The following is a 17,223-nucleotide window of genomic DNA, read 5'->3' as shown; positions in this document are numbered from 1 at the left end:
AGTTTCCTTCACAGCTGTCCTGATTTCTTTTTAATCTGTGACTTTACTCATAAAAACTGTGGATGGAAACGTGGTTATTGTGAGTTGGTTAGTGTGAGTGTGATGTTGTGAGGAGCATGTGGACACAGTTTAGTGGCAACAATATCCTCTGTCAGAAAGACAGGCTTTATAAACCTTGTTCCTTATCTACATCACTGTTCTACTTCTGAGTTGTTTCTCTCTCTCTCTCTCTCTCTCTCTCTCTCTCTGCCTCTCTCTCTCTCTCTCTCTCTCTCTCTGTCTCTCTCTCTCTCTCTCTCTCTCTCTCTCTGCCTCTCTCTCTCTCTCTCTCTCTCTCTCTCTCTGTCTCTCTGTCTCTGTCTCTCTCTCTCTCTCTCTCTCTCTCTCTGCCTCTCTCTCTCTGCCTCTCTCTCTCTGTCTCTCTGCCTCTCTCTCTCTGCCTCTCTCTCTCTCTCTCTCTGCTCTCTCTCTCTCTCTGCCTCTCTCTCTCTCTGCCTGTCTCTCTCTCTGCCTCTCTCTCTCTGCCTCTCTCTGCCTCTCTGCTCTGCCATCTGGTTTAAGCCACAGGAAGGATGTCCACCATCATGCAGAAGGTAAAACACACAAACATTACAGGGCCTTCAGAAAGTATTCACACCCCTTGACCTTTTCCACATTTTGTTGTGTTACCTGAAATTAAAATGGATGAAATTGAGATTTTGTGTCACTGGCCTACACACGATACCCCATAATGTCAAAGTAGAATTTTACAAGTTAATTAATAATGAAAAGCTGAAATGTCTTGAGTCAATAAGTATCCAACCACTTTGTTATGGAAAGTCTAAATACGTTCAGGAATAAACATGTGAGAATAACATACCGTAATTGCTGGACTATTAAGCGCACCCGAATATAAACCGCACCCACTGAATTATTAAAAAATAAGTATTTTGTACATAAATAAGCCGTACATGTCTATAAGCCGCAGGTGCCTACCGGTACATTGAAACAAATTAACTTTACACAGCCTTTAAACGAAACACGGCTTGTAACAAAAATAAATAGGCTTTAATGAAACACGGTTTGTAACAAAAATAAATAGGCTTTAACGAAACACTGCTTGTAACAAAAATTAAACAATAGCCTACCAGTAAAGTCATTGGTCACTATCTTCCTCCTGTGCACTGAAACCACTGAAGTCATCTCCTTCGGTGTCGGAGTTGAATAACCTCAGAATTGCTTCATCCGATGTTGGATCGTTTTCATTGTCGCTCTCGTCACTTTCATCCGGAGGCAAATACCCCGCTGAGCTCATGCTACCCCTTCAACAAGCAGCAGTCCAGCCTTTCAAAACCCGTTGATGATAGTAGATTTTTTGACAATGCTCCACGCTGTCAGGACCCACTGGCAGACTTGACCATAAGTTGCTCTTCGCATGCGGCCCGTTTTAGTGAAGGATTTCTCCCCACTTGTCATCCAAGCCTCCCACTGAACAAGGAGCGCCACCTTAAATGCACGATTTACACTGATGTCGAGTGGCTTGTTGTCTTTTTGCACTGAGTCAGTTCCTCACGCTGCTGTTTACAAAGTCTTATAATCAACTCATTAAGGCCAAGCTCCCATGCAGCAGCTCTATTTCCTTTTCCAACAGCCAGATCGATCGCCTTCAACTTGAAAGCTGCATCATATGCATTTCTCAGTGTCTTTGCCATGATGAGGGTGACAAAATTACTACCGTAATCAGAATGATGGGAAGTTTGAGCGCGCTCGATTTTTGGCGGCATGAATCTTGTGAAATCGGGAAAAATCCATAAACCACGAGGTTCAAAATGTGGGAATAAAGTAGCAGCTTATAGTCCGGAAATTATGGTAATAAGTTGCATGGACTCACTCTGTGTGCAATAGTAGTGTTTATCATGATTTTTGAATGACTACCTCATCTCTGTACCCCCCACACACACTTATCTGTAAGGTCCCTCAGTCGAGCAGTGAATATCAAACACAGATTCAACCACAAAGACCAGGGAGGTTTTCAAATTCCTCACAAATTGAGGGCACCTATTGGTAGATGGGTAAACATTTTAAAAAGCAGACATTGAATATCCCTTTGAGCAAGGTGAAGTTATTAATTACACTTTGGATGGTGTATCAATACACCCAGTCAGTACAAAGATACAGGCGTTCTTCCTAACTCAGTTGCTGGAGAGGAAGGCCAATGGTGACTTTAAAACAGATTAGAATGGATGTGATCGGAGAAAACTGATGGATCAACAACATTGTAGTTACTCCACAATACCAACCCAATTGACAGAGTGAAAAGAAGAAAGCTTGTACAGAATAAAAATATTCCAAAACATGTAATACAGCAAAAAATACTGGGTACCACCCTCCATATTTTCAAGCATGGTGGTAGCTGCATCATGTTAGGTTATGCTTGTAATCATTAAGGCCTGGGAGTTTTTCAGAATAAAAAAGAAACGTAATGGAGCTAAGCACATGCAAAATCCTAGAGAGAAAATCAAGTGCACCTATAAGCCTACCGCTAGCCAATCAGATAGCTCAGATGTGTATGTGGAGCATGCTTGCTTGTGATTCACCACAGACTGTGCTATTCTGTAGGTGGAGAGACCAGATCTCATGACCTACCAACCTCACCTCACCTACTCACCACTAGACGCAGTGCGTACGCCCCGTAGAGAGGTACACACACAATTCATGTTACAGTAAGTAACTCATAAAGGCTGTTTAGGAAGAGAAGTGTGATGTGACTGCGTTCTCCTCTTCCATCCCCAGAGATCCCTATCTCCTCCCTCCATCTCTCCTCCTCCCTCTCCTGAGGTAAGACACTTCTTCAGACCTCTCTCCTTTCCTGATCTCCCCTGTCTCCCCCTCCCTTTATTTCTCTGTGTTGCGCTGTGTAGGTATTTCTCTTCATCCAGTTACCCAGCAGCACTAACTCTCTCCCTTTCTCTCCATATATTTCTCTCTCCTCTCTCTATTCTCTCTCTCAGCTGAAGGTGTGTAGGGAGGATGGAGGGTCTCCAGGAGGCTCCACAATGCAGCTCCGAAAGACATCCATTCCCCTACAGCAGCATTTCCACAGGCCAGGTACACACACATGCACGTATGCACACACAACACACACACACACACACACACACACACACACACACACACACACACACACACACACACACACACACACACACACACACACACACACACACACACACACACACACACACACACACACACACACACACACACACACACACACACACACACACACACACACACACACATGCACTAACAAACACACACACACATACTTTTCTAATTCTGTGTTTTATTTCAGATAATGGTGCCAACATCTACATGAAGATGCCTAATTTTAAACAGGGTACTGTATATTTGTTTGTGTGTTTGGCTTCGAGATTTGTGTGTGTGTGTGTAATTCTTTCTCTCCCTGTCTGTAGAGGTCAGCAAGCAGAAGGTGATGGGCAGCATTATCCAGTCATCTAAGTTCCCAGCAGCTCAGAAACCAGACCCCAACCTGCCCTCAAAAATAGAGACAGAGTACTGGCCCTGTCCTCCCTCACTGGCTGCTATGGGTAAGATCCACACACCCACATACATGTTTGTTTTACTATCCTTGCGGGGACCAGACAATTGATTCCTATTGAAACTAATATTTTTCCTAACTTCTAACCCTGAACCTATACCTAACCCCAAACACCTAACCCTATGGAATGAGTTTCTCACATAGTTTTCAAGATTCTGCCCTCAATGCATAGTCTCCAATAAAGACACATCCTATTATGCTCCTCGCCACCACAGATCTGTCAGGTGTGGTGGGGTGTGTGTTATCCCTGAGTAATACCCTGAGTAATACCTGTGTGATTAATTCAAACCAAGTACTGCTGCAAAACCTGTTGATAAAAGTTGTGTATTGCATTTAATGCTTTGAAGGTAGTGATAAGAAAGTTTTCCTGCAGATTTTGTCTGACCCCAGTAATGAGAGTATGGGCACGAACTGCAAAAATCACTGGAGCTGGAGACTCACATCTCCCTCACTAGATTTAAGAACCAGCTGTCAGAGCAGCTCACAGATCACTGCACCTGAACATAGCCCATCTGTAAACAGGCCATCCAACTACCTCATCCCCATACTGTATTTATTTATTTATCTTGCCTCTTTGCATCTCTACTTGCACATTCATTTTCTGCACATCTACCATTCCCGTGTTTAACGGTTCCCCTAGCGGAACCCCTCGACAACATTCCGCTAAAAAGTCAGCACTCGAAATTCAAAAATATTTTTTTGAAATATGTAACTTTCACACATTAACAAGTCCAATACAGCAAATGAAAGATAAACTTCTTGTTAATCTACCCATCGTGTCTGATTTTAAAAAGGCTTTACAGCGATAGCACAACATATGATTATGTTAGGTCAGAGCCAAGTCACAAAAACACACAGCCATTTTTTCCAGCCAAAGATAGGAGTCACAAAAAGCAGAAATATAGATAAAATGAATCACTAACCTTTGATGATCTTCATCAGATCACACTCATAGGACTTCATGTTACACAATACATGTATGTTTTGTTCGATAATGTGCATATTTATATCCAAAAATCTCAGGCAACATTGGCGCGTTACGTGCAGTAATGTTTTGATTCCAAAACACCCGGTGATTTTGCAGATAGCCACATCAAATCCCAGAAATACTCATAATAAACATTGATAAAAGATACAAGTGTTATTCACAGAATTAAAGATAGACTTCTCCTTAATGCAACCGCTGTGTCAGATTTTTTAAAAATTTTACGGAAAAAGCATAATCTGAGTACGGCGCTCAGAGCCCAATCCAGCAAAAGAAATAACCGCCATGTTGGAGTCAACAGAAGTTAGAAATAACAATATAAATATTCACTTACCTTTGATGATCTTCATCAGAATGCACTTCCATGAATCCCAGTTCGACAATAAATGACTGATTTGTTCCATAAAGTCCATCATTTATGTTCAAATAGCCACTTGTTGTTAGCGTGTTCAGCCCAGTAATCCATTTTCATGAGGCGCGAGCACTACGTCCAGACAAAAATTTGAAAAGTTCCGTTATATGTCGTATAAACATGTCAAACGATGTATGGAATCAATCTTTAGGATGTTTTTAACATAAAACTTCAATAATGTTCCAACCGGAGAATTCCATTGTCTGTAGAAAAGCTCTGGAACGAGAGCTAACTCTGTCGGGACCACGCGTCACGAGCCTGAGACACTCTGCCAGACACCTGACTCATTCAACTCCCATTCCCCCCTCCTTTATAGCAAAAGCCTGAAACACGTTTCTAAAGGTGGTTGACATCTCGTGGAAGCCTTAGGAAGTGCAACTTCACCCCATAGACACTGTGTATTCGGTAGGCCAAGCTTTGAAAAACAAAAAACCTCAGATTTCCCACTTCCTGGTTGGATTTTTCTCAGGTTTTCGCCTGCCATATGAGTTCTGTTATACTCACAGACATCATTCAAACTTTTTTTAGAAACTTCTGAGTGTTTTCTATCCAATACTACTAATAATATATATATGTATTAGCATCTGGGACCGAGTAGTATGCATTTTACTCTGGGCATGCATTTCATCCAAAAGTGAAATTGCTGCCTCCTATCCCAAACAGGTTTTAATTGCTATATTGTAATTACTTCACCACCATGGCCTATTTATTGCCTTACCTCATTTGCACTCACTGTATATAGACTTTTCTTCTTTCTACTGTATTATTGACTGTATGTTTGTTTATTCCATGTGTAACTCTGTTGTTGTATGTGTTGAACTGCTGTGCTTTATCTTGGCCAGGTCGCAGTTGTAAATGAGAACTTGTTCTCAACTAGCCTACCAGGTTTAATAAAGATGGAATTTAAAAAATATATATATTGAAACAAATTGCCTGCATTTCTAATAATATATGCCATGAACTTTACAGTTTTTAGAAGGCCTATGATATTTTCATCCTTAGGAAGAAGCAGGCTTCCGGGCCATTTAGATTACCTCTTTCTGCACATTGTTTTTCCTATTTAGCTGTGAGTGACTGTCAGAGATGTGAAAGCAATTTACTGTGTGTTAAAAAGTCATGTCCATATAAGCTTATTTCTTGTAACAACCATCATACATTGTTCTTAAAAAGGTCATGGTCAAAACAAATTGATACAACATTAGCTAAGATGGAGAGAAGTCTGTCCATAATAAAGCGCTGCTCTACCTTCTTAACAGCACCATCAACAAGGCAGGTCCTACAGGCACCTGGACTACTGTTCAGTCGTGTGGTCAGGTGCCACAAAGAGTGACTTAGGAAAATTGCAATTGGCTCCGAACAGGACAGCATGGCTGGCCCTTGGATATACACAGAGAGCTAACATTAATAATATGCATGTCAATCTCTCCTGGCTCAAAATGGAGGAGAGATTGGCTTCATCACTATTTGTATTTGTGAGAGATATCGACATGTTGAACGCACCAAGCTGTCTGTTTGAACTACTGGCACACAGCTCAGACACCCATGCATACCCCACAAGACATGCCACCAGAGGTCTCTTCATGGTCCCCAAGTCCAGAACAGACTATGGGAGGTGCACAGTGTTACATAGAGCCACGACTACATGGAACTCTATTCCACATCCGGTAACAGTAGAATCAGATTTGTATTTATTTATACAAATGCACCTTATGGAACAGCGGGGACTAAGAAGCAAAACAAACATATGCATACACATACACGATAACATACGCACTATACACACACGTACACATGGATTTTGTGTTGTAGATACAGTGCCTTGCGAAAGTATTCGGCCCCCTTGAACTTTGCGACCTTTTGCCACATTTCAGGCTTCAAACATAAATATATAAAACTGTATTTTTTTGTGAAGAATCAACAACAAGTGGGACACAATCATGAAGTGGAACGACATTTATTGGATATTTCAAACTTTTTTAACAAATCAAAAACTGAAAAATTGGGCGTGTAAAATTATTCAGCCCCTTTACTTTCAGTGCAGCAAACTCTCTCCAGAAGTTCAGTGAGGATCTCTGAACGATCCAATGTTGACCTAAATGACTAATGATGATAAATACAATCCACCTGTGTGTAATCAAGTCTACGTATAAATTCACCTGCACTGTGATAGTCTCAGAGGTCCGTTAAAAGCGCAGAGAGCATCATGAAGAACAAGGAACACACCAGGCAGGTCCGAGATACTGTTGTGAAGAAGTTTAAAGCCGGATTTGGATACAAAAAGATTTCCCAAGCTTTAAACATCCCAAGGAGCACTGTGCAAGCGATAATATTGAAATGGAAGGAGTATCAGACCACTGCAAATCTACCAAGACCTGGCCGTCCCTCTAAACTTTCAGCTCATACAAGGAGAAGACTGATCAGAGATGCAGCCAAGATGCCCATGATCACTCTGGCTGAACTGCAGAGATCTACAGCTGAGGTGGGAGACTCTGTCCATAGGACAACAATCAGTCGTATATTGCACAAATCTGGCCTTTATGGAAGAGTGGCAAGAAGAAAGCCATTTCTTAAAGATATCCATAAAAAGTGTCATTTAAAGTTTGCCACAAGCCACCTGGGAGACACACCAAACATGTGGAAGAAGGTGCTCTGATCAGATGAAACCAAAATTGAACTTTTTGGCAACAATGCAAAACGTTATGTTTGGCGTAAAAGCAACACCCTGAAGACACCATCCCCACTGTCAAACATGGTGGTGGCAGCATCATGGTTTGGGCCTGATTTTCTTCAGCAGGGACAGGGAAGATGGTTAAAATTGATGGGAAGATGGATGGAGCCAAATACAGGACCATTCTGGAAGAAAACCTGATGGAGTCTGCAAAAGACCTGAGACTGGGACGGAGATTTGTCTTCCTACAAGACAATGATCCAAAACATAAAGCAAAATCTACAATGGAATGGTTCAAAAATAAACATATTCAGGTGTTAGAATGGCCATGTCAAAGTCCAGATCTGAATCCAATCGAGAATCTGTGGAAAGAACTGAAAACTGCTGTTCACAAATGCTCTCCATCCAACCTCACTGAGCTTGAGCTGTTTTGCAAGGAGGAATGGGAAAAAATTTCAGTCTCTCGATGTGCAAAACGGATAGAGACATACCCCACGCGACTTACAGCTGTAATCGCAGCAAAAGGTGGTGCTACACAAAGTATTAACTTAAGGGGGCTGAATAATTTTGCACTTTCGCAAGGCACTGTATGTGGTAGTGGACACACTTGTGTGTTGTGAAATCTGTTATGAATGTATTGTAATGTTTTTAAAATTGTATAACTGATTTTAATTTTGCCCGGACCCCAAGAAGAGTAGTAGATGCCTTGGCAGCAGCTAATGGGGATCCATAATAAATACAAATACATTGTAAATGTCCATAAATTGTCTTAACTCATAACCCTAATTCTAGTCATAATTGTAAGCCTAAACGGTATGAAGGATGGTATGGAGTGTTGCAATGTCGTTTTTCGTCACAAAAGGGACTTGCAATACGCTCCGGCATGCTACGTACTTTTTTTACTACCTGAAAATTGAGAGACGCCTTATCATTCCTTTCGCAGCTGTTGTGGCAGTGTTGTCGCTTGGTTCCTTGATCTGATCTATAGGCTATTCATCGGCATAGTATTCATACTCTATTCATCAGAATAGTGTAGTAGTAATCTCACCCCAAAAGGTATTTTGTATACAAGTAATAACCAGTGATTCCAGGCTAGTGTGAAATGGTAGAACCTGTTGTAGCCAGCTAGCTAGCCATGTGCTTTTTTTCTCTGTGACCAAAACATGATTTTCTATTTTTTGCTGATATCGGAATGAATACACAAGCAGCATATCAAACTGGGATAATGTTTTAGGTTACACCGGCATAAATTTGCAAACATTTCTAAAAATAACTTTTTGCTTTGTCATTATGGGGTATTGTGTGTAAATTGATGAGGGGAAAAAACTGTAATACATTTTAGAATAAGGCTGTAATGTAACAAAATGTGGAAAAAGTCAAGGGGTCTGAATACTTCCCGAAGGCACTGTATAAGTATATTTTCCAGGGCATATTTTTAAAATTATAAATCAGATTTATTTCACATGATACATTATACAGTGCCATAGTTAAACACTCATTTCACGCCACATTGAAACCAAAGTTACTTTTTCGTAGCAGTTTAGGAGAACTTACAAAGCAGGTTAGTAGAATTAACGTATCCGGTTAGGATAATTAACGTAGCAGGAATAGGAGACTGAGGTTAGTAAAACGGTGAGGGTTAGCAAAAATGCTCTCCTAACCTGCTACAAAAATCCCTTTTTATCGAAGTGGCATGAAAAGAGTGTCCCAGCTAGCTTGCTGTGTTTTTAATCTAGAGGCAAAAGAAACGCACACATATTTAGGCGAGGTGCTGGCTTGCAGAGTAGAACACTTGAATAATTAAAAGAGAGCCACACACTCTAGGAGCTCAGATGCAATCATTTAATAACCAAGGTTTCGACAGACAAGCTGTCTTCATCAGGGTATAGCCAGGCTGTCAGCTAGCTACTACTAGCAAGGGAAGGCGGCAACACTTCACAAAATGAAATGACAGAAATAAAAAACTTTGCTATCGCCCCCTTATGAATGGGAGTGGGACTGGTGAGGATATCATGTTACCAAAAGATGTCTGCTGTTCCAAAATTCCCACTCCACGCACATGAACGGAGTGAGGTCCAGCGAAATGTCCCCACAAATTTCCTTGCTTTACCATCCTTGTGAGGACTTCCGGTCCCTACAAGGATAGAAAAACCAACACACACACACACACACGTGATTGGATAGGTAGAAATAGTGTGTGGTCTGACCTCTCCTGTTGTTGCCACAGAGATCGAGTGGAGGAAGAGGAAGGAGGAAGAGGAAGAGGGTAAGGATGAGTTTGAAGTCCTGACTAGTGACGCCAAGACACTACAGGAGCAGGAGCTCCACAAGGTAACTCTTGACATGGATTCCTTCTTCGTAATGTATTACATAAGTGCTTATTCAGTATATACAGTATATTATCATAGGAAGTTTTACCGTCTTCACTAATCAAATCAAATCAAATTTATTTATATAGCCCTTCGTACATCAGCTGATATCTCAAAGTGCTGTACAGAAACCCAGCCCAAAACCCCAAACAGCAAACAATGCAGGTGTAAAAACACGGTGGCTAGGAAAAACTCCCTAGAAAGGCCAAAACCTAGGAAGAAACCTAGAGAGGAACCGGGCTATGTGGGGTGGCCAGTCCTCTTCTGGCTGTGCCGGGTAGAGATTATAACAGAACATGACCAAGATGTTCAAATGTTCATAAATGACCAGCATGGTCGAATAATAATAAGGCAGAACAGTTGAAACTGGAGCAGCAGCACAGTCAGGTGGACTGGGGACAGCAAGGAGCCATCATGTCAGGTAGTCCTGGGGCACGGTCCTAGGGCTCAGGTCCTCCGAGAGAGAGAAATAATAATAATAATAATAATAATATGCCATTTAGCAGACGCTTTTATCCAAAGCGACTTACAGTCATGTGTGCATACATTCTACGTATGGCTGGTCCCGGGAATCGAACCCACTACCCTGGCGTTACAAGCGCCATGCTCTACCAACTGAGCTACAGAAGGACAATTTTGGTGCCACGGTGCTCATAACTATTTGGAGCCGGGAAAATGTCCCAAAATAAGGCCTGTTTTTTCGTGATGACTTCAAAACTACGGCAGACAGCTGGGACATTATGAAACTGGGCTCCATGGCGGATGCAATGAACTAGTTTTATCAGAAAAAGTATTCGTGTCTTGTAATATGCACATTGTAAACATAGATGGTTTACTAATTGCAGTTTCTTCATTTTGTGATAGGTCACGTTGCAATTATGTATATGGAAAGGTGCACAATAAACCAAATCTGATATGACAGTCTTCTCCATAAGTAAACTAAAGTTGATGCATTGACGCGACACTGAAATCTATCTAGCTAGTATCCTGATTCAGTGACTGTTTTGGTTACTAGTAGCTAGTTAGCCAACTTTACCAGATGTTCGAAGCAACATCACATTCATCTTCTACGACCTGGGTGAACTAGCTACCGAAGTAAATTTACTTTAAAATAAGATAGCAAATTACGTAGCATATCCAGCTAGGTAGCTAGCATTAGCTCAATCGCTTACGACAGCCCCGGATCTCAAGCAGGCTGAACTAGTTTAATGAAAATAGCACACGAAAGAAAGAGAGAATTAGAGAGAGCATATGTGGGGTGGCCAGTCCTCTTCTGGCTGTGCCGGGTGGAGATTATAACAGAACGTGGCCAAGATGTTCAAATGTTCATAAATGACCAGCATGGTTGAATAATAGTAAGGCAGAACAGTTGAAACTGGAGCAGCAGCATGGCCAGGTGGACTGGGGACAGCAAAGAGTCATCATGTCAGGTAGTCCTGGGACATGGTCCTAGGGCCCAGGCCAGTTGAAACTGGAGCAGCAGCAATCAATATTTATCGATTGATGGTGTGCATGGGTGTGCGTGTGTGTGTGTGTGTGTGTGTGTGTGTGTGTGTGTGTGTGTGTGTGTGTGTGTGTGTGTGTGTGTGTGTGTGTGTGTGTGTGTGTGTGTGTGTGTGTGTGTGTGTGTGTGTGTGTGTGTGTGTGTGCATGGGTGTGTTTGTGTGGGTGTGTGTGTGGGTGCATGGGTGTGTGGCGTGTGTGTGGGTGCATGGGTGTGTTTGTGTGTGTGGCATGTGTGTGTGTGTGTGTGTGTGTGGGTGCATGGGTGTGTTTGTGTGTGTGGCGTGTGTGCCAGATCAAGTCTAACCTGGGCAGGCTGATCCTGAAGGAGGAGAAGGAGGAGCAGGAGAAGGCTCTACTTGACATTGGCCGCAGGAAGACACAGTCACTGCCAGACAGAACACACATGCACACAAGTAAGTTACAGTCCATTGTGTGTGTCTGTGTGTGTGTGCTAGAACCTGATTCTGATTGGTTGCTCTGATGTCTTCAGGTTTCTCCTTGAAGGTGTCCTCCAGCTCAGGTCTGACCAGGGTGAGTGTACAGTGTGTTTGCATGTGTTGCAGTAAGTGTGTGCGTGAGGATTTATATGTGTTACCTCTGTGCAGATGCAGTCTGCAGAGTTCACTACAGAGGGAAATCAAGGCAAAACAGGTAGGCTACATTTATCATGTATTACAAAAACAGTTGTAGTAGTGAAGTAGGACCTACACAATCAGTTTCACCAAATTACGATTTTGTGTCACTGGTCTCATACAATACCCCATGTCTACCTCATCTCTGTACCCCACACATATAATTATTTGTAAGGGCCCCCAGTCAAACAGTGAATTCATAACAAAAATTCAACCACAAAGACCAGAGAGGTTTTCCAATGCCTCACAAAGAAGAGCACCTATGGTAAGACTTGAAAATGGCTGTCTAGCAATGATCAACAACCAACTTGACAGAGCATGAAGAATTTTCTAAATGATAATTATTGATTGATTCACAAAATTTGTCATTATGGAGTATTGTGTGTAGATGGGTGAAAAAATCAATTTAATCCATTTTGAATTCAGGCTGAAACAACAAAATGCACATAAAGTGCATTGGGAAAGTATTCTGACCCCTTGACTTTTTCCACATTTTGTTATGTTACAGCGTTATTCTAAAATGGATTAAATAAAATATTTTCCTAATCCAATCTATACACAATACCCCATAATGACAAAGTGAAAACAAGTTTTTAGAAAATGTTGCTAATTTATAAAAAATATAAAACCTTTTCTTATGTACGTAAGTATTCAAACCCTTTGCTATGAGACTTGAAATTGAGCTCAGGTGCATCCTGTTTCTATTGGTCATCCTTGATGTTTCCACAACTTGATTGGAGTCCACCTGTGGTAAATTCAATTGATTGGACATGATTTATATAAGGTCCCAAGTTGAAAGTGCATGTCAGACCAAACCCCAAGGTCGAAGGAATTGTCCGTAGAAATCCAAGACAGGACTGTGTCGAGGCATTTTTTAAATTTATTTTTTTATATTTTTTAACCTTTATTTTACTAGACAAGTCAGTTAAGAACAAATTCTTACATTTACATTTACATTTAAGTCATTTAGCAGACGCTCTTATCCAGAGCGACTTACAAATTGGTGCATTCACCTTATGACATCCAGCAGAACAGTCACTTTACAATAGTGCATCTAAATCTTAAAGGGGGGGTGAGAAGGATTATTTATCCTATCCTAGGTATTCCTTAAAGAGGTGGGGTTTCAGGTGTCTCCGGAAGGTGGTGATTGACTCCGCTGTCCTGGCGTCGTGAGGGAGTTTGTTCCACTATTGGGGGGCCAGAGCAGCGAACAGTTTTGACTGGGCTGAGCGGGAACTGTACTTCCTCAGTGGTAGGGAGGCGAGCAGGCCAGAGGTGGATGAACGCAGTGCCCTTGTTTGGGTGTAGGGCCTGATCAGAGCCTGGAGGTACTGAGGTGCCGTTCCCCTCACAGCTCCGTAGGCAAGCACCATGGTCTTGTAGCGGATGCGAGCTTCAACTGGAAGCCAGTGGAGAGAGCGGAGGAGCGGGGTGACGTGAGAGAACTTGGGAAGGTTGAACACCAGACGGGCTGCGGCGTTCTGGATGAGTTGTAGGGGTTTAATGGCACAGGCAGGGAGCCCAGCCAACAGCGAGTTGCAGTAATCCAGACGGGAGATGACAAGTGCCTGGATTAGGACCTGCGCCGCTTCCTGTGTGAGGCAGGGTCGTACTCTGCGGATGTTGTAGAGCATGAACCTACAGGAACGGGCCACCGCCTTGATGTTAGTTGAGAACGACAGGGTGTTGTCCAGGATCACGCCAAGGTTCTTAGCGCTCTGGGAGGAGGACACAATGGAGTTGTCAACCGTGATGGCGAGATCATGGAACGGGCAGTCCTTCCCCGGGAGGAAGAGCAGCTCCGTCTTGCCGAGGTTCAGCTTGAGGTGGTGATCCGTCATCCACACTGATATGTCTGCCAGACATGCAGAGATGCGATTCGCCACCTGGTCATCAGAAGGGGGAAAGGAGAAGATTAATTGTGTTTCGTCTGCATAGCAATGATAGGAGAGACCATGTGAGGTTATGACAGAGCCAAGTGACTTGGTGTATAGCGAGAATAGGAGAGGGCCAAGAACAGAGCCCTGGGGGACACCAGTGGTGAGAGCATGTGGTGAGGAGACAGATTCTCGCCACGCCACCTGGTAGGAGCGACCTGTCAGGTAGGACGCAATCCAAGCGTGGGCCGCGCCGGAGATGCCCAACTCGGAGAGGGTGGAGAGGAGGATCTGATGGTTCACAGTATCAAAGGCAGCCGATAGGTCTAGAAGGATGGGAGCAGAGGAGAGAGAGTTAGCTTTAGCAGTGCGGAGCGCCTCCGTGATACAGAGAAGAGCAGTCTCAGTTGAATGACTAGTCTTGAAACCTGACTGATTTGGATCAAGAAGGTCATTCAGAGAGAGATAGCGGGAGAGCTGGCCAAGGACGGCACGTTCAAGAGTTTTGGAGAGAAAAGAAAGAAGGGATACTGGTCTGTAGTTGTTGACATCGGAGGGATCGAGGGTAGGTTTTTTCAGAAGGGGTGCAGCTCTCGCTCTCTTGAAGATGGAAGGGACGTAGCCAGCGGTCAGGGATGAGTTGATGAGAGAGGTAAGGTAAGGGAGAAGGTCTCCGGAAATGGTCTGGAGAAGGGAGGAGGGGATAGGGTCAAGCGGGCAGGTTGTTGGGCGGCCGGCCGTCACAAGACGCGAGATTTCATCTGGAGAGAGAGGGGAGAAAGAGGTCAGGCACAGGGTAGGGCAGTGTGAGCAGAACCAGCGGTGCCGTTTGACTTAGCAAACGAGGATCGGATGTCGTCGACCTTTTTTCAAAATGGTTGACGAAGTCATCTGCAGAGAGGGAGGGGGGGGGGGGGAGGATTCAGGAGGGAGGCGAAGGTGGCAAAGAGCTTCCTAGGGTTAGAGGCAGATGCTTGGAATTTAGAGTGGTAGAAAATGGCTTTAGCAGCAGAGACAGAGGAGGAAAATGTAGAGAGGAGGGAGTGAAAGGATGCCAGGTCCGCAGGGAGGCGAGTTTTCCTCCATTTCCGCTCGGCTGCCCGGAGCCCTGTTCTGTGAGCTCGCAATGAGTCATCGAGCCACGGGGCGGGAGGGGAGGACCGAGCCGGCCTGGAGGATAGGGGACATAGAGAGTCAAAGGATGCAGAAAGGGAGGAGAGGAGGGTTGAGGAGGCAGAATCAGGAGATAGGTTGGAGAAGGTTTGAGCAGAGGGAAGAGATGATAGGATGGAAGAGGAGAGAGTAGCGGGGGAGAGAGAGCGAAGGTTGGGACGGCGCGATACCATCCGAGTAGGGGCAGTGTGGGAGGTGTTGGATGAGAGCGAGAGGGAAAAGGATACAAGGTAGTGGTCGGAGACTTGGAGGGGAGTTGCAATGAGGTTAGTGGAAGAACAGCATCTAGTAAAGATGAGGTCGAGGGTATTGCCTGCCTTGTGAGTAGGGGGGAAGGTGAGAGGGTGAGGTCAAAAGAGGAGAGGAGTGGAAAGAAGGAGGCAGAGAGGAATGAGTCAAAGGTAGACGTGGGGAGGTTAAAGTCGCCCAGCACTGTGAGAGGTGAGCCGTCCTCAGGAAAGGAGCTTATCAAGGCATCAAGCTCATTGATGAACTCTCCGAGGGAACCTGGAGGGCGATAAATGATAAGGATGTTAAGCTTGAAAGGGCTGGTAACTGTGACAGCATGGAATTCAAAGGAGGCGATAGACAGATGGGTAAGGGGAGAAAGAGAGAATGACCACTTGGGAGAGATGAGGATCCTGGTGCCACCACCCCGCTGACCAGAAGCTCTCGGGGTGTGCGATAACACGTGGGCGGACGAAGAGAGAGCAGTAGGAGTAGCAGTGTTGTCTGTGGTGATCCATGTTTCCGTCAGTGCCAAGAAGTCGAGGGACTGGAGGGAGGCATAGGCTGAGATGAACTCTGCCTTGTTGGCCGCAGATCGGCAGTTCCAGAGGCTACCGGAGACCTGGAACTCCACGTGGGTCTTGCGCGCTGGGACCACCAGATTAGGGTGGCCGCGGCCACGCGGTGTGGAGCGTTTGTATGGTCTGTGCAGAGAGGAGAGAACAGGGATAGACAGACACATAGTTGACAGGCTACGGAAGAGGCTACGCTAATGCAAAGGAGATTGGAATGACAAGTGGACTACACGTCTCGAATGTTCAGGAAGTTAAGCTTACGTAGCAAGAATCTTATTGACTAAAATGATTAAAATGATACAGTACTGCTGAAGTAGGCTAGCTGGCAGTGGCTGCGTTGTTGACACTACACTAATCAAGTCGTTCCGTTGAGTGTAATAGTTTCTGCAGTGCTGCTATTCGGGGGCTAGCTGGCTAGCTAGCAGTGTTGTTTATGTTACGTTTCGTTAAAAGAATGACAATAGCTGGCTAGCTAACCTAGAAAATCGCTCTAGACTACACAATTATCTTTGATACAAAGACGGCTAAGTAGCTGGCTATGTAGCTAGCTACGATCTAACAAATCAAACCGTTGTACTGTAATGAAATGAAATGAAAATGTGATACTACTTGTGAATGCGACCGGGTTGTTGAGTCTATTCGGTAGACGTTGGCTAGCTGTTGGCTAGCTAGCAGAGCCTCCTACGTTAAGGACGACAAATAACTGGCTAGCTAACCTCGGTAAATTAAGATTTGTACCTTGTCAGCTCAGAGATTCGAACTTGCAACCTTTTGGTTATTAGTCCAACGCTCTAACCACTAGGCCACCCTGCCGCCCCATAGATCTGGGGAAGGGTACCAAAACATTTATGCAGCATTGAAGCTCCCTAAGAACACAGTGGCCTCCATCATTCTTAAATGGAAGATGTTTGGAACCACCAAGACTTTTCCTAGAGCTGGCCGCTCGGCCAAACCGAGCAATCGGGGGAGAAGGGCCTTGGTCAGGGAGGTAACGAAGAACTCTTGATGGTCAATGACAGAGCTCCAGAGTTCCTCTGTGGAGATGGGAGAACCTTCCAGAAGGACAACCATCTCTGCAGTACTCCAACAATCAGGCCTTTATGGTAGAGTGGCCAGACAGAAGCCACTTCTCAGTCAAATACACATGAAAGCCTGCTTGGAGTTTGCCAAAAGTCACCCAAAAGATTATCTGGTCTG

General features: G+C 44.1%; 1 protein-coding gene across 7 annotated transcripts in view; it reads left to right on the top strand.

Annotated features, from left to right (window-relative positions):
- LOC124000724 (dematin-like) overlaps positions 1-17,223 on the top strand; it is a 48,988-nt gene that overhangs the window by 22,235 nt on the left and 9,530 nt on the right. For 4 of the 7 annotated variants that reach the window (XR_006832656.1, XM_046307302.1, XM_046307301.1 and 1 more), the window contains exons 2-11: positions 568-593; positions 2,599-2,679; positions 2,773-2,817; positions 2,991-3,087; positions 3,335-3,379; positions 3,456-3,590; positions 9,894-9,997; positions 11,834-11,954; positions 12,032-12,072; positions 12,147-12,192. Coding sequence is in view for 6 of the 7 variants with exons in the window: in XM_046307302.1 (XP_046163258.1) it covers positions 573-593; positions 2,599-2,679; positions 2,773-2,817; positions 2,991-3,087; positions 3,335-3,379; positions 3,456-3,590; positions 9,894-9,997; positions 11,834-11,954; positions 12,032-12,072; positions 12,147-12,192 (736 nt within the window). In the remaining variant the exon portion in view is untranslated. Of the gene's footprint in view, positions 1-561; positions 594-2,598; positions 2,703-2,772; positions 2,818-2,990; positions 3,088-3,334; positions 3,380-3,455; positions 3,591-9,893; positions 9,998-11,833; positions 11,955-12,031; positions 12,073-12,146; positions 12,193-17,223 lie in introns of those variants that run through there. The other 3 variants (XM_046307299.1, XM_046307300.1, XM_046307303.1) reach the window with 3 other exon arrangements.

The sequence above is a fragment of the Oncorhynchus gorbuscha genome, linkage group LG16, assembly GCF_021184085.1.
Source record: "Oncorhynchus gorbuscha isolate QuinsamMale2020 ecotype Even-year linkage group LG16, OgorEven_v1.0, whole genome shotgun sequence".
Classification (NCBI taxonomy): domain Eukaryota; kingdom Metazoa; phylum Chordata; class Actinopteri; order Salmoniformes; family Salmonidae; genus Oncorhynchus; species Oncorhynchus gorbuscha.
The sequence above is the reverse complement of the archived record's forward strand: the minus strand, read 5'-3'. Positions and strand labels throughout refer to the sequence as shown.